Here is a 26499-nt window from a genome sequence, read left to right as displayed (position 1 = left end):
TCACTGAACATATATGTACAGTGCTGTCCAAAAAGTGCAATAATGCATGTTTAGTTTTTTTTGTTATTAAAGTATATTCTTCTAATTTAATAAATCTGATCACTTGAAACTTTTCTGTAAGTAGACATAGAATGACCGAACACAGGCGAACTGCCAACCAGAACACTCAGAAGATGCTCAGTCTGTACCACGGCCACCAGCTGAAGACGATCACACACTCAGGTAGAGGTGAAACACATCAGGGCGGGGAAGACCAATCAGACTTGAGGAGGAGAAGTTCAAGAGCCTGAAAGGAGAGGCACAATCAGAATGTCAAAAAAACACAAGAAAGTAAAGGTGAACCAGATATTTTCCCATAAAACACAGAAAAACAATCGATCACAAACAAAGTGCAAGTTGGAAATCCAATCCAAGCACAAAAATCCTCTGGCCCAAAGCTCAGTGCCACACCGACATGCTCTGCGATGGTGATTTGTCATTACGGTTCAGTTTTAAAGACATTAATGAGACTCTTTCTGGATCTCTTCGGGGTCCCTGTTTGTTGGACACGTGTCCCCGTCTCACCACACCTTCCTCAAATGAGACGGGACATTATTGAACTTCTGCAGAGACGCATGACAACCTGTTCATTACAATCAAGCACAATGTCAGTCCAATAAATACAGAGACAGTAGTGAGGATTATTTGAGAAAAGGAAAAGGACAGTAGAGATGTCTCATTATTGTAAAAACCGTTATTTCTGTATTCGCGACAACATCAAACACACTGAATGAAATTATCCGAGCTGGATTCTGGATGAAGTTCTGGATCGTGTTCGGTATTTGGGTGACATTAAGCATCTACACTCCAGTAACTTCAACCAAAACTTGTGACCACAAGTGATGTTATTAATTTACACTCAATGCTCTGGTTGTATTCCAGCAATTAACGTCCCAGTGGGTCCACAGAAGAAGGCCCACTGGGGGTGAGTTTTATATGTGTGGAAACAGGACTTTTACTCTCTTAATTGGCTTTCCAGCAGTGATGGCACATAAGTCATAATTAGTCTTTTAACGACCGATATGTGGTGCAGGGGGATACTAATAGAAGCTGGTTTTGTGTGTGAACACACTCCATAGAGCTGCATGCAAACTTTATTTCTACACAAAATATCCTGCATGTATGTTCTTGTTTCGGAATTTTAAATGAACAGTTTGAGGTAAATCGTTCATTGTGATTTTTCTAACTCAGTCAAGCAAAGCAAGTGTAAAGAAATCAACAGCAGCTTGTTTGTTTCTGGAAAAATAATCTATGAAACTATGTACAATAACAGCCAGTGCTGTGTGAACGTTGTTCAAAGCTTAGTTTGAGCGTAAACATGGGTGGACTGCCACCATCTTGGATCAGTGACTCATGAGATGCACGCCAATAATAATTAGACTCTGTTTTTGTGATATATTTGACCGTTTTGATTCTGAAAATGCTGATTTTATCCCATTGTGCTTTTCTACGACATATTGCACATTTATTTATTCATGTTGCAAAGAGGATTTTCTTATTTTCACAGGAATTTATTTGACTGTTTTTGTAATAAATTTTTTTTTTTACTTCTTTCATTTGACATTTTATATAGTCTATTGTTCAAATGAGTATAGTTCAATTGGGAACTAATTATACAGTTCAGCAGGGGCGTCACGAGGGTTAATGTTAAGGGGGGCTTCCAGGAGATGCACGAGATGTGTGTGAACGCAGCACATGAGCACAAAACTTCAGAAACTAAAAAAAACTGAGAAATTATTTATTATTATTTCCTTTTCTTTTAAATACAGCACAACTACAATCACAGGTTTGTAGGATAACAGTATGCTCGCATTAGCATTTCTCCAACTGACGTCCCCGGACCCCCGCGAGTCCGTGAGCCATAGCTTGGGGGTTCCTTAAAACTGTCCAATACACTAATAATGAATAAATAACCATGTTGAAGCAGAAAACCTGTACATAAGCGGCAAAGCACCGATACAACAACCTAATTCCTCGCACTTACCTTCGTGATGAACCAGTTAAAACATGATTGTTATTTATCACGTAAATCTGTGATGCATCACTCACATTCTGCACAGCTCCTGCTGCTGCTTAGCATTTCTAGCAAAGGAAACATATTTAACTGACCCCTCTTCATCGGTGCTGAGTCTAAACCAACTGGAAAATAGCAAGACAATTATGTTGACTTTGGCTTCAGTGAGAACAGCGACTGAAGACCAAGATCTGTGGCTTCGGCCCCCAAAACAGGTCTGAGGATGTCGCTGTGCACAGTGGTTGAATACTGACAATACAGTGGCTGAATAGTCAAAGGGTTTCTGAATGCAGGCATTCATTTTTCTCCTTTAGTTTCTCAAAATTTGCAGTAGAGAAATGAGAGATTTATTTTTAGACTTGAGACTTGACCTGGACTTGCAAAAAAAAAAGACTTTTGAACGTCTCTGCTGTAATTTTTTACAAATGTTCTGTGACTTGCTCAACACTTATAGTTGCTGTTTGTCCATCTCAATAATTCAATGGCTCATAATCATGCTTAAGATTTTCAAGGTTTCAAGGTCCCGGCTTTCCAGTTTCGTGCAGCTTTATTTTCAAAACAAACCCGTGCCAGCTCCAGAATTATTTCATTTGACAGTATCATTGTCAGCAAAAATTCAAATTTTCCTCGAAAATGTTTTTTTTGTATTAGACTGTTTGAAAGTCAAGGGTTATGCAAAGGTCATGCCTATAATTTCACGAATGTTGATTTCTGCTGTTCTTAAGAGAGCCCAGAGAGACTGAGACATCTTACCGGTACAGAACCCAGCCTTACCTTGCAGAGAAGCTTTTTGTTGTTTTACAAATGGTTTCAACAATCGCAAATTTGTCACAACTCGGCTCCTGGGCTGCAACAAAGAGAAGAGGCCAGGATACAGTGCTCAGCACTATTGTTTTTTGTTTTTTTTTTACAAAATGTGAAAAAAATTCACATTTGTCAGTAATCAATGGGGTGTGTGTGTCTGTGTTTGTGAATAAACTACAACAAAAAGCTGTGCTACTTTGCTACTGCAAAGATGGGCACACAGGCGTAATTCACTAGTAGCATTCCCGAATACTAAAGACCAACTTTGTTTTCTCATAAAATTATAACTCGCTATCACCGAAAAACTGTCATACCCTGTACCTCTGCGGCCAGATGGGGGCGCTCGGGGCCTGTTTGTGTTTGTCTGCTCCTCATGTTCTCGTTGCCACCCTAATGTGTGACACCTGTGTTCCCTCTTCTGAAGCCCTGCTTCCCTTGCTGCTTCCCGTCGGCTCCTTGTGGGTCTGTCCCCATGTTCTGCTCGTGTGTCCATGCCTGCATCAGCTCAGCTCAGGCCATTCCTGCGTCTCTGGAATTAAAGAAGTTCTACTCTGGCTGTGCTGCCTGCGCGTGGGTCCGTCCTACCTGCACCGTGACAGAGAATAGAAAGTATTTCATCATGTCCTTTCAGGGCTTCCATAGAAATGCAGTTTATTGCAGCTGGTTATGAATTCAGGGGGAGGGTGATGTAGCGTAATGGCTGTGTAGGCCACTGATAATATTGATTAATTGATCTGTACAAACCACTGTACGACCTGCTGGCAGCAGCAGAAGATGATCGAAACACATTAATAACGTGAGCTGAGATAACATCTGCAGCAACTGGAAACGATTTCCATCTTCAGTTTAACTCCGTTTGTAACATTTAAATCAGACACTGCTTCATTTTAGACTGTAACTCTTGGTCATAATTGGGGGCATGAATTGATGTGAGTTGTAGGACTGCTGTTCGCCAACAGTCTAACAGCAGAAACAATGCTTCCCTTTTTTTGTGTTCAGCTTAAAAATATGCAGAGAATTACATCATTTTAAAATCTCTCAGCCGAAGGAATTCGACTCCTGAGTTAGGCCGGATGATTTCACACTAATTTGTGAGTTTTTTTGGAAAAAGTGAAGTCTAATGTAACAACTTCTGAGAGCAGTTTCAAAGGAAGAAGAAATTTCAATCATTTTCGTCCCTCTGAAACAGAAGGGCGAGACAGAAAGCAGCATTTCCAAAAGCAAAAGATGTGACACATGAAATATTCAGGTCTCCGGGGAGTCAGGGAAAAGTGTCTTCTTATATTAACAGCCCTCAGATCGTTTCCCTCACACAAAATGCCTGTGATACATGGTTCTGGACAGAGAGGACGGTGGGAGTAATCCCATGCAGTGACACTGGCTTCGAGCCGGTGATGAGTTTTGTTTGCGATTTGCATTAATCTCCCTGAAGTGCTTATGCATGTATACCGTCGCACCTGTTCAAATCAGAGCCTTTTCTCGATAAAAGATGGATAAAACACAGATGATTCATGGATGATTAAGCATTTAATCACCACCTTGAACCTTGCTCTGATTGCTGGTGGATGAAAAGGAAAGAGTGGCAACAACAGATGCTGCCAACAGAAGATGATGTAGAGGGAGGAAAGTGAAAGTTCAAGAGCGCAGAAACTAAGAAAAACTGGAGGGAAAAAAAAAAAAAAACTAAAAAAAACTCAGAGCTACAATGCTGGGTCTCATGGTCATGGTCGAACCAAAACAATATCAAAGGAACCTGTGTTTTTAGGCCGTCTGTTTAGTCCTCCTCTGCGTCAATACATATTTCATTGGGCCTCAACAAAGCGAGGCAGGAGCATATTCTATCACAACGGCCTCTGAACACGGTCCCACGTGTACGCTGGACAACACCCGCGCACGCACACACACAAAGCAGCTCAATTGTCTCCACACTGGCTCGGCGCGTAACAAGTCCAGGCTCAGCATTAGTGCCCTTAGGTGAAAAAGAAGCTTCAGTGAAAGCAAGAAGACCTTCAATTGTCTCTCCAAGGAGAGGAAGGCTTATGGAGAGAGAGAGAGAGAGAGAGAGAGAAAAGAAAGAGTGTTTTCATCAAAGAGATGACAATACAAAGGACAAGGTCGTCACATCAGTCCTTGCGTATGATGTCCCGATGACTTTTGACCTAAAAGTTTTTATCAACACCCTTCAAGACATTGTGTTTTTAATCTTTTTATAATGCTGTGCGAATGAATACATTTTCAATGTGTGAAAAGCTGACAGTTTGAAGGCAACTTTTTCCAGCTCTGGTATTCCGGCCAGCAGTCCCTCTCCGCTCCTGTGAACCGCCGCCAGGTTCACCGAGGACCAGCAGGTGGACCTGTGGGCCCCGGTCTCTCTGTTGCTCTGTGAGCCTCGTTCAAAGGCCCGTCTCGCCCCCGTGTGACCGGATGCATGTGAGCGCAGCCCCTCGGAGACGGCTGCAGGTCCGCTGCTTTGGAGAACTTCAGTTTCACAGAGCTTGGATGAAACTCATGCATGAACACAAGCCGGCTGCAGTCTGTTCACCTAAACTGTTTCTTTTCAAAGACTCTCCGGGTTTCTCCGGGGATCGAAACCGAAAACAAAGCCTCATCCTTTCAGGCAGGTCTTGGGCCAAGAAGAGGTGAACTAATGCCAAGTGCATGACTTTAACCACTTTTCAACATATTAGGATGATTTTGAACTGTTCCTCACTGCACAGACCCACATGGGGCCATCAAGGCGTCGGAGGGAATGTCAAGAAGGTGTGGCTGAGTTTCTGATTGTCCTGTTTGAAAGGTTTCATATGTCGAGTACATCGTGACAGTATGATTAATCACGGTCAGCATTTGTTAGATAATTGCCTTTATTCCATGCATTGCATACAATAATGGGTTTCTCCTTAAATAAAAAGCATTTTTAAATGCAAGTCCTTTTTTTTCTTTTTACAGGTTGAGTTTCCACAAGCAAACATACAAACATACAGGATAAATGGCAAATTAATACTAGATGGGACATAAAGGTCTTTCACCAACAATAAAAAGTATTCCAACACAAAAACACCTTGTTGCAATACACCTCAGTCAGAAATAACAATGCCTTCACACTTGAAAACGTGAAAAACTGGTAAACTGTAATAATTTATTGTAATTGTGAACCTGGTTATCAACTAACAATATACACACACATATATATATATATATATATATGTGTATATATATATATATACATATATATATATATATATATATATATGTGTATATATATATATATATATATATATATATATATATATATACACACACATATGTATATATATATATATATATATATATATATATATATATATATATATATATATATACACACACATATGTATATATATATATATATATATATATATATATATATATATATATATATACATATAATTGTTAAAAGATCATTGACATTTGGTTCTCTAAAACATTCAAAGGAACGTGGATGATTTAAAATGTGCAAAGATTCTTTGCTTTGGAAAAACTGTTCAGAGACAAAAAAAAAACCCAAAAACAATTGCACAGTGGTATAATATAAAGTGTTTCATTTCAGACCGGGTTATGCGGTACGACCTCAAACAGAACATGAACCGATTCAATAACTGCTTCTCCATAGAACGAAGCTTTCTACTGAGCCGCACTGAGCAACACGTTTATCTACATTTACACAAATATCTGCAGTTCAAGCTGATGTGATGCTTCTTTTTTTAAATTCACGCACATCCACGTCGTTCAATATTAAAATTCCATCAATTTTCTGAAGTACATAAAGTGGCAAACAAGGCTTCAGTCGTTAAATAAATGCACTTGGCGGGGCTGGATCCGGCGTGACGGCGCGCCCGGGGCTCCCTGCTGGGCGGCAGGCCGTCATACGAAGCTCTCCTCCATGTTGGAGCAGAGCAGGAAGGAGTCGACCAGGCGAGGCTTGATCAGCTGCTGGTGGTCGGCCGCCTCGATGCTGTCTGGACTTCCTGCTGCGAGCCTCCTCAGAGCGGCCTGCGGACACGATGCAAACACACACGTCTGAATTCACCATAATGCTCCTTCACAGACGTGTGCAGTCAAAAAAACAGACACATAGGAAGGTAATTAGCTCATAAATTCGATGTGATAAAAATGTTGTGTAACAAAAACGATCAAATTCAGTCTCGGCAGCCCTGGACTTGTTTCAATAGCGCTCATTGAATCTTTTATTTTTAAACATCTTGCGTTATTTGAAGAGCGCATAAGTAATATATGTGACATCTTGAGCCCATTCAGCCAGGAGAGCCTCCAACATTTACATTTAAGATTACAAATGATGTGTGAAAGCTCAGCGGCCTTTGAAGGTAAAAATTGAACATCTACAAATGCGCTACTTAACCCTTGGCTAAAAGGATAAAATGGAATCACATTAATTTGAATAGACCGACAAGTGTGTTACAGCGAGGCAGAAGTAAAAGAAGAAAGTATTCCTCAGCATGGAGAGGCTGCCCAATTAGGCCGCTGACCATTATGCGCTTCAAATCCCCTCATCGGCCCTAAGATGCGGTCCTAATAATTACAGCAAGAATGAGAGGATGATGAAGTACGACCTGCAATATTATTCATGATATGTACATATTTAAACACACGACGCTTGAGATGATGGGGACCAGTCGGTTATCTCAACACCGACTTAACATACTGAGGTTGTGATATATTTTCCATTTTCCAATATTGCCCTGTGGATGTAATTAAATTGGACGGTGATTTGTTGCAGTGATATTATACATGCAGGCCTGTGGTTTAACGCCCTCGTACCACTGAAGTCCCTTATAGCCAGCCGGCCTGAAAATGTATAGTGTTTTCAAGGTATGCCTGAAATAGGCAATTTGAATGCTTGAATGAGGTATTTGTATTCAGGACACAGAGTCGTTTACACGTCTGTGAAGGTCTGCGCACACACACACACACACACACACACACACACACACACACACACACACACGGGATTCACAACCTACCAGGCAAGCGACCAGCACCGAGTCGCTGTTATTCCTCTCAGTAGGGGAGCGACACAGCTCAATAAGGCGAGGGATGGCTAAAGACGGGAGAAGAGATATTCAGTTACGAGCTTGACTCATTCTTTCATTCTGACGTCCAGCTGAGACGCAGAGCAGCCACACACTGCTCTCCTTGGTCTTTTTTCTTGTGCCGCTTTCTGAAATAAAAATCCGACAAGAGTTTCAAAAAGAAAAAAAGAGGAATTTTTCTGCACTGGTGTTTGTTGTGGTTGTGTGAAGTATCTGTAACAGAGTGATTTAAAGTAAAAAAACAGACACAATCAGATGATGCTAAATGAGTTTACCATTTCAAGAGAGGACGTTCATTGTGTCGTTGGGAAAATGAGGAGACCGCCGAATGGGGTTGTACAGAAAACACCTTCTTCGTAGAATTCCAGCTTCTCAGCAGATCTGGATCTTCTTTACTGCTGTTTTCATTGTGAATTAAAGGTTTTCTTATTGTCAAAGCTCTGAATGTGCAGGCTACACCACAGTGAAGATGTGCACATATCAACTTCTTTAAATATGATCTTTTCTGAAACAAACAGGCATCACTGCTACTTCCTGTACTTTTTCCGGTTTGTTTGTGATTCTGAAGATGTGTAAGATTAATGCAGCGCCATCAGGTGCAGACCTCTGGACTGTCTGCTGATAATAAACCAAGATAGCCCCCCTCCTGACCTTTGACTCCTCTCTACTGATCGATTATTCCAGTTACGTTCATTGTCAGACTTTGTGACATCTCAACCAGCCGCTCTCTGAAATACTCATTTCACACCCTTTAAGAATCAAAGATGGCGTTCTGCTTCCTGAACGGCTGCTCTACCTTTGAGCTGGACGGCTGTCTGAGCCACGTCCTGGTCTCGGCTCAAACGGGCCAGAGTGACGGCGGCTTTCTGCTGGACTCGCTCGCAGGCTGCGCCCTCCGACGGACTGGGAGACGACGGCTTTTCGCCCAGCAGCAGCAGCAGTCGCTCGATTCCTGAAAGACACAATATAGCTGCTTTCAGGACTCAAAGGGGGAATTACTGTAAGATGAAACACAGCAGCGATCTGAAACTCCCCACACAGAGAGCTGCACACTGTGAAATGCTGAGGTGAATCAGAAAGAAACCAGACATTAAAGACAGAAAAAAAATGGACCAAGAGTGTCTCTGAAAAGCAAATAAAATAATACAACACTTCTCGGAACAACAGAAGTAAGAGATAAAGCGGCGGAGTCAGACAGACCTTCAGCAGGTCATTATCCTACAGACACTCCGACTCACTGTCAAGACCACTCAGACGAGACTCTGACAATGACTGAAACATACAGAGAAGCCTTTAAAGAACACACCTCCACATTCTTCTCTGTGTTTGTTTCTATCACTGATCCTTCACAGAAAAATATTAAGCATCATTTCAGGCAAGATCAAGCCACCATCTAATGCATCAGAATGTAATTAAATGCATATTTATAGTGAGAGTTCTCTGCAGGTTGACACATGACTCCAGCTCTTTCTGCTGGTTCGTCTGATGCAGCGTGAAGGAGCTGGAGTCTGGAATATGTTCTGGATCTGAAGGACACTCCGAAACAGGTAAAACATCAAAAGCAACGATGGAATGAGAAAGGAAATTCAAATCAGGTAATTGAATGGTCTTCAATGGGAACATGAGGATTTCGGGCAGGCTGATTCACATGGGCTGCCCGATGCTGCCTCCTTGAGGACAACAGGAGAATCGCAACGTTTTCTCTCTAATAGTTTACCTTGTTCCTGCATGACTTCAGGCGCACACTGCTCTAAGACTGAGAGGTTTGCCAAGATTGTCACCACCTGGAATTCAAACAGACGTAAATGAAAAGGTCTGAACCGCTAAAGATCCTCATGGAGGATCCTTCAACATGAAAATCCTTCCAGTTTCTTTTGGTGGGTGAATGCATGCACCTGGTCTTTGGAGTAGGGCGTGTCGACTCGCTGGCGGTCCCTGCAGGCCTGCAGCAGGATGTGGATGGCGTTGAGCTGCAGGAGGATCTCGCAGGCCATGCTGTCGAAGAAGGTGATGTTCGCCAGGGCTGCGGAAGCCAGGAGGAACACCTCACCACAGGAGGCGCTCTCACACAGCTCTGAGAGAGAGAGAGAGAGAGAGAGACGAAACACCATAAAAACCCATGTTCTGGGTCCAGTAAAGGTCAAAGGTCAGAGTAGGATCCACTCACTGATGAGCGCGGTCACGATGTCGTGCATGCTCTCCAGGAAGCTGGCCAGGTGCTGGGTGGACGTGTGGTGAGGAGACGTGATCTGAGCCACCACGGCGGCCGCCTCGGCCCGGGCCGCCTCCACGCTGCTCTCGTCGGTCAGGATGTCGGCGAGGCAGAGGATCCCGTCCACCTGCAGGGCAGAGGCACAGCGCCGTCAGCGCCGACTGACGGTCTGGCAGCAGCAGCGCAGAGGCAGGCTTCCTCCCAGCCTTCAGACGATACAACCTCAAACCCGACTTCACACGCGACTCAGGCTATTCTGACTGCGGTGCAGGAAAGTTACTGTATCCCAGTGAAAGAATAGAGAAGACCATTCATTCATTCAATGTATAAAATATCCATGTATCAAGCACAAAAAACATTTCTAAACCAATAAAATGTATAAAGATCACATAATGAGAAACATTTAGAGAAGTAAAACAGGAATCCTCGATGCTCAGATGATAAACCATTTGGCTAAAAAAAATTGCAAATCAAAAGTAAATCATGTGGTTGGACTCAGGAGGGACTTACGGCTTTAAAAATAGCAAAGTAACATGGCAATTACCCAAAAAGACTGTTTAATTCCAATAATATTAACATTTCTAGTTAATTGCTTCTCCCCTGACCGTTTGTATGTAAATTACTGATCATGGAAAAAAGAAAATGAATGTTCTGTCAGTGTTGATGACTTGTTTCACTATTACCTGTTATTGTGTGTTGGTTGATATACTTTAAAGCTGTACTTCTTTTTACATTTACTACAGAAAATAAAATGGTCTGTTACATGATTTATTTTTAAAATAAATCATTTTTAGTAATTTAATTTAATTCAATTGATTTAAATACATTTTTAAATTATTTTTTCCATGTTAATTATTTATCATTTCATTTTCATACTCATTTTAGCTTGAGACTGAGTTACCTAGATCATATTATATAACTGAACATTCCCATATAAAGCATTTCTCTCTCACAACATGATTTGTTCAATATAATGCTGACTAAAAATAAGGAAATCTAAATCAGCGGGCTGAGTGCACGTTGTCAAAACATTGATGTGAGCTCACAGGAGCACCTGAGGTCAAAGGGCACATTCTGTTTTATGTAAATGTGAAACTCATAACATCTCAATCCAAAAATAATAATTGTCAAGCTCATTTTTGAACAACCGGAATGATTTATGGCTGTAGCGGAGCCAGAGTGGGGGCAAGGGGGCGGTCGCCCCAGGGCCCACAAGGTCATAGGGCCCCGTTTCATGTGATGTGTTCACATTTACTCGTGAATAAATTATTATAATAAAATGTGCAGTGTGTGCGAGAAGGTATACGCATATGATTGTGGGCTCCAATTTGCCAATTCTGACATTACGACTTTCCATGAATGCATCAGAGCTGTAAGCCAGCGCTGATTGGCTGTGAGGCATTAATGAGTTTTTTTCTTTTGCACTTGATCTGAACTCTTTGGAGGGAAGTTCAACAGTATGCTAAACACTATGCTAGTCGCTAGCGGTACTACCCAAAACCTAACATCGGAGCCACTGGTGAGTCAGTGAAACCTTCAAAAATATTACCTTTATCAGAACGCTGTGGTCTTAAACACCTGCTGAATGTGCCTTGTGTAACTCTCAACTCTTTATTTTTTTCTAATATACGTGAATTCCAAAAGATATAGATAGCTGTGTCTATATCTATCTATCTGAATAGATTGTGTAATTTTAGACCAGCTGTGTTCATTTTATATTTAAGCTGTATCAAAGATGGTAAAGATGTAGCTGGTGACTTTTTATCTGAGTTTTCAGCACCTGACGCTCTGAGATTGACACCTGTCAGGCTGAAGTTGTGTGTGTGCGTATGTGTATTTGTTCTTCAGAACAAGTTTGTGAACTGGTTTGTGACTTTATTCTGCTTTCTGAGGCATATAGGTTTGCTTGGCTCAATAAAAGTGAGCATTAGTGTGTTGTTTGATGGTAGCATAAGGTATTGTTAAAAGGTAAAATTACTATCATAAGGGCCCGTGGAGAATGCTCCGCCCCCTCTGTACTGAGACTCCCGCTCCGCCTCTGATTTATGAGCTTGAAATAATTTAAATTTGTAAGATCAGCCCCTTTTCAAGGCTGGGAGATGATTTGTTTTATGGCATTACGTTATCAACAGGCAGAATTTTATTGCATCCCTCTTGATCTTCTAAAAGTGTGTTTGATGTACTGCCCTCTCTTGTTAAAACACATAAAGTTGACCATGATTCAGAGATGAAGTCCTTAAGCACTGCTGCTCGGTGCACCTTTTACAGCTGGGAGCTCTGCAGCCTCTCCGGACACGGAGACGCGACAGTGACGAGCCCGAGGTGTCAGCCGGCCCAAACCCGCCGCTCTGCTCGTAAAGCCGTCACAATTAAAACACCCCGCTGGGATTTAATGGCCGCCTCCAGACTGAATGTGCTGCCGAGAGACTCTGGTACATCAGACTGGCACCGACTCGGAGTGTGTGTGTGTGTGTGTGTGTGCATCACCAGATTTTAAGGAGGCGTTCAGAATCACAGCAGAACTTTAGATCAAGGAGAAGAAAAATAAAGTTTGATTCTCTGAGGATGTCAATCATACAGAAATTCATTTAAATGAAGGAATTCACATGCAAAGCATGCATGGCCTGCAGCTGCAGTCTGAGGCTTCTGAACAGGAGCTGTAATAGCAGGTGTCTTCCACTTGAGGGCAGTGTTGCTCAGTTGTTGCTTTATTTTGCTTTGACGTTGCGGTCTGTCTGCAGCACTTGTCAAGTCCGCATGTGTGGATAATTGTTACAAATCTGCACACTGATGCATGCAGACTGTGCCTAGATGAGGATTAAAAAGTTAGACGTTAAACATTTGGTTTTCTCATTATAAACATTTTAGTGACAAAGAAGAACAAACTCCGCACAGCTCAACGCGACAGAAAACAAAAGTTTTCTCCTGAAGTCTCCCAGGCAGCCACACCTGTCACTCTCTCCTGCCGCCGAGCGTCGTCACATGCTCAGCTTCGCGGGGCATTTCCCTATTTCCGTCCCTGTGGACGTCAGCAGCTCTGTGCCAGTGTGATTCACTGACGTGGAACAATCCACCCTCCACACCTCCGTCCGTCCACCCTCCCCGCTGGTCTCCCTCCCATCCCCACAGCTCCTCCATCTCCTCCTCCTCCTCCTCCTCCTCCTCCTCCCTAAAATAGGATGTTCCCCAACTCCTCATTTACCGGACAGAGGATGTAGCTCATTCAGTTTATTCTCAGGACCAACGTCACATAACTTCAGCTAATTTTCTTTAGGCGTCGTGCCAAAGTTTGTGGAGAGTGCTCACTGGAAGAAAGTTGACTCTGAGCTCAGAAGAGATCTAAAACAATGACACATCATCTCCTTTTTTTTCTGCATGAAGATGACGTAACTGTGTCCAGGGATCGGGTCGCCGGGCACCCTGCCGTCGGCTGCCACCCAATCCACACTGCACCCGGCCCCTACGGTTCCCTCGGTGGGTGGTGAGCCCACCGGAGGTCAGGCCCACGTCGTCCCTTCGGGCTGGGCCCGGCCGGGCCCCGTGGGCAAAGACCCGGCCACCAGGCGCTCGCTTACGAGCCCCAACCCCAGGCCTGGCTCCAGGGTGGGGCCCCGGCTGCGCCATACCGGGCGACGTAACGACCTTTGTTCTTTTTCTTCTCATAGGGGGTTTTGAACTAAATATATTTACTCAATTGTTGTGATAAAGTACCTATGTGTGAGCATTTCCATTTGCTGTATGCTAACCGACATGTAAGCTTCACAGAGAAAGGCCCAGCCGGTATTTGAACAGTTTGACACAGTAAAAAAAATCTGAACATTGTCATTATCTGGTATTTTCTTTGATTATTCTACCCGGATAAGAAACCTTCACATACATCTTGCTTCCATTAACCTACAACACCGGACGAACTTTCTTTTTTTTTCCCCTTCAGTGAAGTTTGGGGCCTTCTGACTTCCCACAGTTCTCCGTGTTATGGTTACATAACGCTCCAGTTGGGGATAAAACTATAAAGCGTAGAGGCTCTCCGGCTCTGCAGGTGCGTGCCGGCCCCTCGTCTTGATCGCTCTTCAACAGTGACAGTTGTGCTTGTCAAGCCTGAGCGCTCGCTGGTGAGTGGCAGCTTCTCCTGCGGGGCCGCGGCTGCTTCATCTACGGCGGACTTTTGTTCAGAGTTTTCACACTCGGATGATTCGCGGCGTCCCAGCTGCACCACGTGTGAGCAGGTACCGCTGTGGCATCATTATTCCAGCCCAGTTGTATTTGTGTCTCTGCCAACGCCGGCCCGACACGGGTACGTGCAGCTGCTGTTTATCTGGGTTTGAATTCTCGGTAGAGAAAAGAGAGGAACAGAGATGGATGTCTTATTAGCCTCCCGTCTCCCTGACTCACCTTTCCTCCTCTAGAATCGCTCAGGTGTGAAGGTTTGACCTGTCCCCGGTCCGCATCTCCTCCGTAATGATCTCAGTGCTGTGTTCCTCCTTATCACCTGTTGCACTTTCAATTATCAGGAGGGAAAGGATGTGTGTTTCACCGACACACCGGCTGATGGCTATTTCCTCTTTCTACAGTAAAGTTTTGATGGTGATATTTCAGCACCGAGGTGAGGGAATTTTATGAACACCTTCATGGAAGAAAGATCAGGTCAGCTACAAAAAATGGGAAAACTCTTCTGTTGTAGAAAAAAAAAACATGATATAGAATAAAACCTTTGACCTCTAAACCAGTGAGTCAGTATCGGGGAGCCTTTTCACACACATCTCACAAAAATGTGTAAAAGAAAAAAAGGTGAAATGTTTTCTGTATTTACTTAAATGTGAAGACTTATCAAGTATTTCAATCCAAAAACATCAAACTAATAAGAGAAGAGTTATAACCTGAAGTAAATAGTCACATTTTGTTTTATAAATGAAGAACAAATAGCATTACCTCCACAGAATTCCTCAATATTTGACCAGCAAAGGAAACAGGATACTTTTTAGGCATATTTATTGTCTGACTGTACATTTTTTAAAGTCACACATGTTCCAGTCATATTTTCACCTCGACGCTTGATTCAAATATACCCAAAGTTTGAGAAACACTGTGTTTGTATGTGGAACGGTGTTGTTTTACCTTGTCCAGCTGGTTGATGCCCTCCTCCACACAGCAGATGGAGGCCACCGTCCTCAAGGCGTGAGCGTAGAGGTCTCTGAAGCGGTCCTGTCTGCAGATCTTGAAGAGCGCCACCACAGCTCCCTCCTGCGCCGGAGCCACAAAAGATCATGCTCTGCTTCACACATAACAACAAACCGCTACTCTCAGCCTGTGTTCTTTAATTCAAATTTCCAGCTGAATAAAATTCAAGTCGCCTTCGCCCTCTTGATTTAGCTGAGTGTTTCGCAGCTGTGTGAGATTCACCTGTGTTCATAAGGCTGGTGTGCTTGAAATTACCTGCTAATTCTGTCGTGCTGTTTAACGACTTCAGCGCGACTATTAGGAGCTCTTAGCTCGAGGCGGAGGTCATAGACCTCACAGATGTTCGCCTCTCTTTCCTCCATCCTTACTATTAGCGCGTTCCTGCTCTGCCTCGTGCGCGCAGCCCAAATTACAGGCAGCGTTTGGTTGCGTTCGCAAGGAAAAGCCCTTCGCCTTCATCTGATACGGAAGAAGTGTGCAAAACAAGGTGGTAATTAACATCCGCCCAAAATAAGATCCTTCCCTCAACCTTAAACGTGATCCTAACCACAGGGTTTTGTCGGCCAAATATAATCACAGCACGTTGTGTTTTGTTCACCCATCATGCACCCTGACAGCCTCGCTGCGGTTCAAGCAGCGTGAAAACGTCATCTAAACCGAGGCTGCAACACAACTACCACGTATTATAAAGGGGAGAACAGGCGAACAATGCAGAACTGCGAAAACGCAGCTGAAGGGGTGGCTTACACACACACACACACACACACACACACACACACACACTCAAAAAGATAAAGGGATCAGTGAAAAGACTTTACGATTAAATCTAAACCTTTAAAACCAAGAGCTCATTTTTGAAGATTTTTTTTCTTGCCTGCTTGTTGCAGTTCGTCCTTCTATTATTACCCTGTATCTTTACCACAGTGTTCCAAAACAGGCCATTAGGCTGAAAAAAAACCACTCCTGCAGACTCGCCGGACAAGCTTCAAACCACCAAATTACAGCTTAAAGTATGCATTATTGTGCAAAATGATGGATAAAATTGTTCCTTGTGAGACTGCTGCAAGGTCCGATGAGCCCTGCTGATCTCAGCCACTGGCAGCATGCTGGATTTAAAAGGTCCAAGAGACCCGGAATGACCGATGGATTTGGCCACCATTACCCGGCAAGCTTGCCAACCACCGAACATATCAAATGGCTCACGCAATCCATCATGTCAGGCAAAAACAGCCAAAATATACATATTTCATGAATGGAAAACACAGAGCAGAAAAGGGGACTATCTGCTAACCGTAATGGCCGAGCATTTTTCTGTTTGATTATACTTGGGTGTAAACAAACACAAATCGCTGCTCCGCGTGGCTCGATGTCCGCAGCCCGTTGAAAAAAGGACGACACTTGCAGGTATTGAACTGCATTGACGGCGCAGATAGACAGAATTACCTGGAGGAAGACGAAGCCTGTAACTACCTCCATTATCCTAATAAGGCCATTATACCGGGCTGGCATGTCTCATATGCTGCCGGGACTTGGAGTGCTTAATCACCCCGCCCTCCGGCCTGACCGGCCGTCCCCGCTTCCTGCCTACGCAGCGCCGGTCCCTGGTGTGTGCAGGAAGAGCCGCCGCTGGAGGAAGGAGTCAGGAAACCTTTCGAAACTCCGCCACGCCGACTGCGGCTGCTCGGGAGGCGATGGAGAGCCTGTTGATCCCGTCATTACACCGTGACGCAGACGTCGCCGTGAAAATCACCTCGGGACTCAGAATGGATCCACCTTCGGCTTCGGTTTAAATTCTTTGGCTTTTATTGTCTGGATATTACAGTGTTGTAATGAACACTGAATTCAGCGTTTCTTTGGGAGCCATTCACAAAACAACGCTTCAAGAGAAAACGCACCGTTTATGCATTTCTTACGTCAGTGTAAAGGAACTCTGAGCATTGTCGTCACGTAAACAGACCCCAAAATGCAACAAAGGTTTTCTGTTTACACTTGAAGACGTTGCTGTGTATGCATGAAGAGGATTACTTCATCAACATTTGTGCACTTTTTGGCTCATTTCCTGCTTCAAATACATATTTACCAGCTACACATTAGTAGCTGGCATCTTTGTGATTATTTATACACTTGTTATCTGCTCTCAGATCTGAAACGGATCAGAGTGAAACACAGAATCTCCGGTGGAACTCCCACACGGTCTGAACAAGACGCTCACAGGCCTTTCATCCCACCAGATCCTCCTCTTCACACGTTTTCATCCTCACAGAGTTTCTTCTACCACTTACTTCACACGTTGTTGAGCTTGACGGCCATTTCTTCCCCTTCCCGTCGTCACACGGCGACACGCGCCGCCGCTCCCACTGACTTCACCCTCGTTCTTTAACCGGGGCCCACGGAGCTCATTCGTCGTCACGCACTTTTGGCATCGACTGCTCGCCCAAAAATGCGTGTGTATCCGTGAGTTGGCTTGCTCAGGCCGACGTAGCGTGTAATTCCTTCCCGTCGAAACAGCCTTCTGAGTCTCGCACCGGCTCAGACGACGCAGCGGCTTCTTGAGGCAACTCACATCCCAATTTTGGAAACACCGAGAGTGGCGGCTTTTAAAGTTCATTTTGATTCAAACAGAGAGATGAAGACCTGTGTGTGTGGCCTGGTCTCCATCGGGATGCCGTTCACTGTCCACATGAGCTGAACACACTCCACACACACACGGAACACTGAGCTACCGCCACACCCCGTGGTCCCGCAGCAAGGACACACACACACTGACAGCCTGGCAGCACAGACACAACTACATCAGCATCCGTCATGACCGTGGGTAAACATCCAGGCGGCTGGCGTGTGTGTGTGTTATTTGTGTGTGTGTGTGTGTGTTCATCACGACGAGGTTGATCCCCAACACTCCAGCTGCTGGTTGATTTACTGAGCAGCTGTAATAAACATCGTCACTCACTCTGATCTGTGTCAGATTTATATGTTGACCCGTGTGTGTGTGTGTGTGTGTGTGTGTGTGTGTGTGTGTGTGTGTGTGCGCGTGTGTGTGCTTCTTGAGATCTGGAGGAATATACATCCAAACAGCTATGGAATTGAAACACACAGCTAGAAACCTTTTAACTGTGGCTTCAAAGAAAATACAGGAAGAGCTTCTAGATAAATCGATGTGTGATTTGTTCGCCTTGTTTTGTCTTCATGAGTGATTTCTACCATAATCTGAGTGTGAACAGTGTTTTCCATCCGTGTCAGGTAAGCTGGCATTTACAGAGAAGCGCAGTAGTATCAGCACACACACGCTAAATGACACATCTGGACTGAATATGTTTTAAAATAACGTAACCCCACTCAGCCTTTTTAACTCACAGTATTTATCCTGCTTATTCAATTTTACAAATGAGAAAAATTCCCACAAGTTAAGAAAATGTGTCCAAACAAAATTAAATAAACAGATGGATAAAGAGGGAATCCTCCTGTCTGTTTTCTGTTTTAGAATAATTTTTTAGAATAATCTGAGTTCATTAAAGGAGCCAGCTTACACACATCGGTTCATACAGCAGAGCCGTTCGTTTGAAGAACAGCTGATTTCTGCGTTGTGCCGCGCTCCATCTGAGCTGAGCCTAATGAGAGAATCCGTCATGGGACTGACCCTCACAGCTCAGCTGACGCTCTCTGTCAAGTCCTTCTAATTACCAGAAGGGATTAAAGTTCAGGCATAAATTACTTTTTGAAGTAACAAGTTACTTTAGTGAATACACTGCTTGGTAAATAAGTACGTGGTGACTGAACGTGTTGCTTTTTTGTTCTTTGCAACAATATTTTAACTAATTAATTAACAAAATATTTAGTTTACATTCATGTTCAGGCTTGAATCTGTTGATTGTATTTGAACTCTTTCACCAAACTCAATGAATCTGGTGTATAATTATTCTTCGTCGTGTTTCTCAACATTAACTTGTCATCTTGTGGAACAGATCGATGTAAATGACAATAATCACACAGTTAATTCATTTTCCAGGGGAGTTGTCGCTGCTTTGCCACTGTGGAGTATTTAATATGAGAGCTAACATCGTTACACTCCACCCATCTTACAGAGAAGCTCCGCCACTCAAGATCAGCTCCACGCCCAAACATTTCACCCACAAATTGGAGTTATTCAGAACAGTAACGGCAGTGAAGTCGTGAGCCTTTGGAAAAGCTTCGCCAGATGATACGCGCTGCTGTGGAGGGTGTGCATGTCTGAGGGAGACGAACAGACGGGCGGAGGCTAATTATCTCAGGTGGCAGGTGGATGTGTTCTGTATCGGGTATTCATTAGCGGCCTCACTCGCTCACACGCCTCCCAGAGGGTTCAGCCAAACTCTGAGGGAACGGCGGCTGAGTGGATTGAAAGGTAAAGACACCTGAGCATGTGATCAATGCGTCGTCCTAATGGGAGCCGACAGTATTGATCCCGCAATCTGGCTGTGTGTGTGTGTGTGTGTGTGTGTGAGCCATCAGGAAGGGTCTTATCGAGAGTGTCCTGGAAGCGGCCGGTTAACTAATGGCCGACTGAGACTGGCTGTCTGGGCTGTCTGTTCTTATCACGCAGTGAAAAAGCCTTTTAGAGGCACGGAGGAACAGATAGCCGTCACTTCGTCCGTCTGAACGCCGGTGAAACAGCTCAGGGCCAGGTGTTTAGCACTACGCTTCAGTGTTCAGCACTGGACGATGGAGTGAAGGGTAACGTCAAACACTCTCTTGAAATGATTTGAGGAAAGTCAGTGTTTCAGTTTTCTTCACATTCAGAGTGAAAACGGGAAAGCAGCGCCCTGCAGCAGGAAAGAAAACCTGGGAAGCTTCAGCTCTCCTATAAGGTGTCAGACATTATTAGCCAGGAACATGGCTGTGCTCTGGTTCCCAACAGTTCCATGCAGTTTCTTCCTGAAACATAATTTGAAACAGATCTACACTGAAGTTTTTATGACTCTGATACATTATTTTCAGTCTCTTTGCAACCTGGATCCTGCGACACTAGTTGACATCCTGTCCTCATTTTGACCCTTCCATCCAGTCACCGGGACTCCGGGACTTTGCGCCCTTTGTTCAAAGACATGCATTTGAGCTGAGTGTGAATGTGAGTGTCTGGCCTCTGATGAATTATCCAGGAAGTGCCTTGCCTTCACCCACAGAATCACCTGGGATCAGCTCTGAAGCCCTTTGACCTCAAGTTGGACAAAACAGTACAGAAGACAGATGTTTTCTCATGACATCGCCCCACGATTGAACACTTGACTGCGGGTTGTGACTATTGCTAGTAAAGGACGGAGTTGAGTCCTGAGCCTGCTGTACCTTGGCAATGATGCTGCAGAGCTGGGGTCCATCCTGGGTGAGGGACAGCAGGTTGCTGATGGCACTGCCGATGGCGTGAACGCTGTCTGATGATTCAATCTGTCTGATCAGGACCTGCAAGGACAAAGAAACCTTGAGCACATTCATCATGACACCAATGCAGTCGCTGGTTCCCCGTAGTGTCCAGGAGCTCTTTTTCCAAGCGGACGGTGATTTAAAGCCTCGCCGTACAGCGTTTCTGACATACCATCAAATTTATTGTGATGGCATGGCTTGATGGAGCCAGCAGCTCATTCATCATTTTTCCAGATGCAGTACAATGCGCACTGCATCGTCTTGGCTTCGGACAGAGACATTAGTAAATGCTCCACAAAAATATTGACAGTGTGTCTCAATGCAAATCGAATCAGCTCAGCTGGATTTGGTTATACATCTTGGAAGACATTTTGCCCATTATTCAAGCGGCTTCACTGTGGATGAGGTGTGGATTAATACCTGCTGAAATGACAATATGCAGACATTTGATAAAAGATATGAAGCATTAATCTGGAGTTAAAGCAGGAAGCGCACAGCTGCATGCCATAATGCACAGGTTAGCTTATTCCAGTGCTTTTCTGGCATTTGACTGACCCAGCATGATGTGAGAGCTCTGCTCATTTGTTAAGCAACTCACAGTAAAAGACCCATTTGAAGGCAGACATGTGCTTTTTGATATCTTTGACAATGTAAAACCATTTTAAAGTTTGAGTGTTAGGAATAAACACAACCATCACTCTTTAGATGTAGAAACTGCAGCTTCTTTTAATAACTTTCTCCTCGACTCTCCTCACTTCAGCTCATGTATGACTGGATTTGTTCTGTATTGCAACCCTAACAATGTGTTGTTGGCAGACATTAACTTTCAAAAGCCAGAAAATGAAGTGATTCTTCACATGGGTGCATCTGCAACAGTTGTGTATAAATGGGATTATAATACTTTACCCTGATTTCATTGGCTAAAGCCATGTCAATCATGTTGCTGAATGAATCACTGACGTCCGTGAGGATCTCGTGGATGGCCTCCCTCATCGACTTCAGGAAGAATTCATCGTCAGTGTGAAGGCACCTAGAGGAGAAAGGCAGACAGCCGTACGCAGATGTAAATACTTTCACACTGCTTAAATTGGACTCAATATTTCAAATTTGAAAGTCAAGTAAAAGTATACTCCAAAACTATTGCAGAAAGTGTAAACATCCGTGCTGAATGCAAATTTCTTAGAGAAATTATAAATTAATTGCACTGTCATAATTTGTATTGTGAACAAGAGCAGTACATTGTGTGTCTTGTCCTTGAGTATGAAGAGCATTGCGTACTTGAATACTCGGTACATACTAATACAACCATTCCAAAATGCTCCTTAATGACAGTAAGGAGTGTTTGTAATTCAGTACTTCTACACTTGAGCGTGAGACGATGTGAGCGTCTTAATTGCTGCTGTGGAGAGTTTCACCTTTCTGTGATGTTCGTCAGCTCCATACACTTTTCCAGCAGAGATTTCTCGTACTAGCAGAGGAAACAAGAAGAAAAACCATCTGTTTTTATTTCAGATGAATTCCAATATGACTTTAAAAACCACATCCGAGACCACCCATCACCTTCTGCATCTCGGGCGGCGTGCTCCGTGCGGCGCTGTACTCGTGCACTAAAGAGCGCACGTGGCAGTTGGCCCTCACGGCGGTGCTGTGCACCCTCTGCCAGCGGCCCTTCTCCAGCCGCTGGAACATTTTGCCCAGCTCCGTGCTGACCACCAGCGCCCGGCGCAGCAGCGTCTGCAGGTTGTTCCGGGCCACGTGGTCCCCGGAGCCGGCGCCGGACGCCACGATCAGCTCTCCCTGCTGGGCGTCCTCCTCCACCCCGATGGGCTTGGCCTGCAGGACGCACATGCACTCCACCTCCGTCATGTGGCGAAGGTCCTCCATCCAGCGCTGGACGGAGTCCACCTGCAGAGACTGCATACGGGCGCTGTGGGAGCACGAACAGAGGGGCCGGGTCAGGGGTCAGACTGCTGAACGCCCATTAAGATGATCAGCTTTGAGTGTTTCCAGTGTTTTCAGTAAACTCTCATATAGTGACAATTCAAATTAGACGGAAGTCAGAATATTCTTGTAAAAACGTATTCAGATAGATGGTTTTTGGGTAACGTTCTTCTTCAGCTACAGAGCTGTTGTTGGAGATATGACACAGAATAAAATATAACAACACTGTCCTCAGTTCATTTGTCTCTATTGATCAGAGTTTCTAAAGAAAATTCAGTTTCCTGTTTCTGAATCGATTTTCTTTGGGTAAATCGATGGCAAAATGCCTATTTAGTCTTCGTCTTGCTCCTCCTTATTGATTTTGAGCCTAAACTACAAATTATTGCACAGATTGCACCACGCAGTGCACTCAGTGTCGTGGAGTCTAATGTGTGTGGAGGACAGAGAAAAGATGCTGACCGGCCCACTCCAGATGATTCATATGAGAAAACTTCCGTCACCTTTTGCCTCCTACACATTAAATTACATGCTTAATCAGGAGAAAATTAAGAAAGTGTTGACCATTAATTCAAACCGATGGTAACAATGACACATAGTGTGTGCCATGCTTGTCCTTTTCCTAATGTCATTTTAATTTTCCTATTTTTCTCTGGGAAAACAGCACGCATGTAATTAAAAGAATGTAAGATTAAACAATTGATGGTACGATCTGCGCCTCCTTTACAAAGAACGTGACGTCAGATCCGAGTCTTTCATGTCACTGAAAATAAAATCCGTGATGAGAGTTTTTAACAAAACTTGACTGAAACACATTCATAAATGAACTAGATTTATAAACATGCTGGCCGAATCCGTACAGTATTACCACATCATCCATTATATTTACTAATGAAAGCTCTTTAACTCCATGACGGCTGCACAATAAATGAGCAGCACTCGATCCTAAAACACCACGGCGTTCCTAAAATCAATACAGAGCGTTCAGCTCAATTATTCACCAATAACTGCCGGCTTCGGCGCTTGTTAGCTTAACCCCTCATCCTCCCTTCAGAATGGCGGTCGCTCCGATGATGGGCAGCTCCCAGTGAACGTTTCCGCTGCTCGCTTCAATCTTTCCACTGACACTAATGAAAGTGGGGCTTAAGGAGGGAATCCAGACCCCTGCACCCGCTGAGCCAGGGCTCCCCGGAAGACGGCGGGTCGATGGACACACAGCCGCCTCTGCTTTGAATCAACACTCAAGGAAAACGTCACCGATCAAGACGGATCTTGGACTTAGTGGTAAATATCTGCTCGTTAGGGACAGTCGAGGCGTCGTGTTGGATGGTGAACGCCATGTGACCCGAAAGGAGAGCAGCTGTACGTGTATGCATAGCAAACATTCCTCTTTGAGACCAACAGCCAGCATCATTACGTAACTTTCAAGTCAGCTGTCAGCAAGTCCTGGTTATACAAGGATGAATCATCTGAAAGCCACAACTCCGATTAATCCACTATCAAAGCTGTGTGTGTGGGGCAGCTGTGCAAAGACGGGAATCGCTCCATGATGCTGGGCTCATTTGAAACTAAAAACTTTCATGACTCACACTGATCTGTGACAGGAGGTCTTCCACACACACAACACAAACCCAAATACACACAACATATCCGTTCATACACAAACCAGACACATCCCACAGGTGTTCAGCCGGATACTGAGATCAGGGGAATATGGACCACAATCTGGCTCCTCAGACTCTTCCAGTTTAGTGCTGTGCAGGGTGCATCATCCACCCGAAAGAGGTTACTGCATCAGTAAAGGCTGTTTCGTTGAAATGGTGAGGGTGAAAGTAACCAGCAGAAAGCTTTACGCTGCTTGTCTTCCACCCGCAGTGTATCCTGATGCTTGTCCTCATTCACTCCACTTGCTATCCAAAGTGTGCTGCGATCCTTCAGATCAGGCCCCCTCCCTCCACTGTGCCGTGGTCCAGTCATGATGCTCATCTCTCCATTGTTCAGCAACATTTGAATGTTTTGCAGCTATACAGCTCTACAGGATACATGATAAACTGTATTCTGACTTCTTTCTATCAGGTCAAGCCCTAACTTGATCGCTTTCTTGGATTATTTCAGAGAGATATTGACCTCTTCAGACCAGGAAGACCCTCCAGGAGCTGCTCTCTGGAGATGCCCGGACCCAGCCATCACAGTTTGGCTCTTGTCCAAATTACTGAACTCCTTGCCCAACCAATTAGTTTTTTCTTATAAAACCTCAACTTTGAGGAGAAATTGTTGGCCTGCCGTGTTAAACAGTCCACCCACTAAAATGTTCACACGCCTGCTCACGCCTGTCAGTGGTCACAATGTTCCGGCCGATCGGTACAGTAGTCAAACAGTGAGGAAGCCCGGCGGCTCAGACGATAAATCTTCCTGCATTTGTAAAGAGGACGATGATGTAATTAGCTGTAAATATGGGCAAGAATAAATAACCGCGCAGCACAATGTTCCACCGAGTAACAATCACTGATATGGAGCTTGTTCTGCTAAGTGGGGTGAGTGGCTCCTCTGCGATTATCAAGTCTTCTGAAGATGAAAGAGTTATGAGGCTTTGTTTAAATCAATCCAGCCGATTAAGAAAATTAATTTGTCCTAAAACGTTCCTTGCCAATAAAATACTCCCAATCTTTGTTTCTGCTTTGTGACAAAATCCACAAAAAAAAAAGAAAAGAAAAGAAAACCCTTAAAATATAAATTCTGTGGGAGAAATCACTGCCCGCTGAGAAACACAGTGACTCAAAGTAGATCAGGTCAAACTAGGCAGAAAGAGCTTGATAACCACTCACTGATTAATTTGCACTGTTTATTGGTGATTTACTTGATGACACCCAAACAGACGCGATGTTTACGGGCCATCATATACATTACTCCGACACTTGAATGCCGAGAAGGCGTGAACAAAATGCCTGTGTCATTCTCTGAAACGCAAAAACAGCCAGCGACTTCCCTTTCGGTCGAAATACGGCCAATTCAGACCATTTTCCTCAGTTATATAACGGCATCACACAAGGATGAACTCATCTTGATTTCCACGCCCAACAAGCCACAAAATGTTCCCCTCACAGTCAAGGGAAAAAAGAAAAAAGGAAAAAAAAAAAAAGGATGATAATAATAGGTTTGTTTTCCAAAGGAGGAGAAGCGGTGCACTTCAGCTTGCAGGGAATGACAAATATTTACATGCGGGGCCAAGAGAGGGTCAGGCGACAGCGGCTCTATTATCTGAGACGGGGATCCCGGAGAGATGGAGCACCGCTGCCTCTCATCTGCAGGCTGCTGTCAGCAAACACAGCGGCGGTGGCAGCAAAAGAGACGGCAATCTCCAAATAGGAGGCATTTTTAGTTTAAAAAATGAGCTTTTCTCTGCATTGCAAAGATGTTTCCAAGAGGATAATATGGAGTATTACTCATGCATTTGCGAGCAGGATCTCATTTTAAATCATAATTCGTCACTATTTTTTTGGTCCTGCATGCTTGTCAGTCAGATTTCACAGACACACTAACAGCGCTTCCAGTTCCTAAAATAAGCACATAGTTAAATATATCTCAAAGTGCAGTGGGTAAAAGTTAAAATGTTATTAAAATGGGTAAAAAGTTGGTGGAAACTGGCTGATCCACATCATCATCATCCTGCAGGATTTATTGGAGGGAACCGTGTTGGTGTGCCACACTGAGCTCACGCTTCCTGTAATGCATCAGGTGAAAATGATAACTTGTGCTTTTTAGATGATTCACTTTTTAACTTCTCACGTACTTGAGGCACTCGGAGTTCTGCTGGATGAGTCACTGAGAGGATG

The 26499-nt window shown here is 44.1% G+C and overlaps 1 protein-coding gene across 1 annotated transcript in view; it reads right to left on the bottom strand.

Annotated features, from left to right (window-relative positions):
• Window positions 1-6303: 6303 nt before the first annotated feature.
• Window positions 6304-26499, bottom strand: part of insc (INSC spindle orientation adaptor protein) — a 46929-nt gene continuing 26733 nt past the window's right edge. Inside the window, exons 3-13 of the mRNA XM_030096642.1 lie at window positions 22289-22655; window positions 22144-22196; window positions 21635-21758; window positions 20654-20767; window positions 15272-15397; window positions 10112-10283; window positions 9840-10018; window positions 9662-9728; window positions 8741-8896; window positions 7876-7952; window positions 6304-6886 (exon numbers count right to left, since the gene is read on the bottom strand). Coding sequence (XP_029952502.1) covers window positions 6758-6886; window positions 7876-7952; window positions 8741-8896; window positions 9662-9728; window positions 9840-10018; window positions 10112-10283; window positions 15272-15397; window positions 20654-20767; window positions 21635-21758; window positions 22144-22196; window positions 22289-22655 — 1564 coding nt within the window. The 3' untranslated portion in view covers window positions 6304-6757. The remainder of the gene's footprint in view (window positions 6887-7875; window positions 7953-8740; window positions 8897-9661; window positions 9729-9839; window positions 10019-10111; window positions 10284-15271; window positions 15398-20653; window positions 20768-21634; window positions 21759-22143; window positions 22197-22288; window positions 22656-26499) is intronic.

Source organism: Salarias fasciatus, chromosome 7 (genome assembly GCF_902148845.1).
Source record: "Salarias fasciatus chromosome 7, fSalaFa1.1, whole genome shotgun sequence".
In the NCBI taxonomy this organism is placed as follows: Eukaryota; Metazoa; Chordata; class Actinopteri; order Blenniiformes; family Blenniidae; genus Salarias; species Salarias fasciatus.
This window is presented reverse-complemented; position numbering and strand designations above follow the sequence as displayed.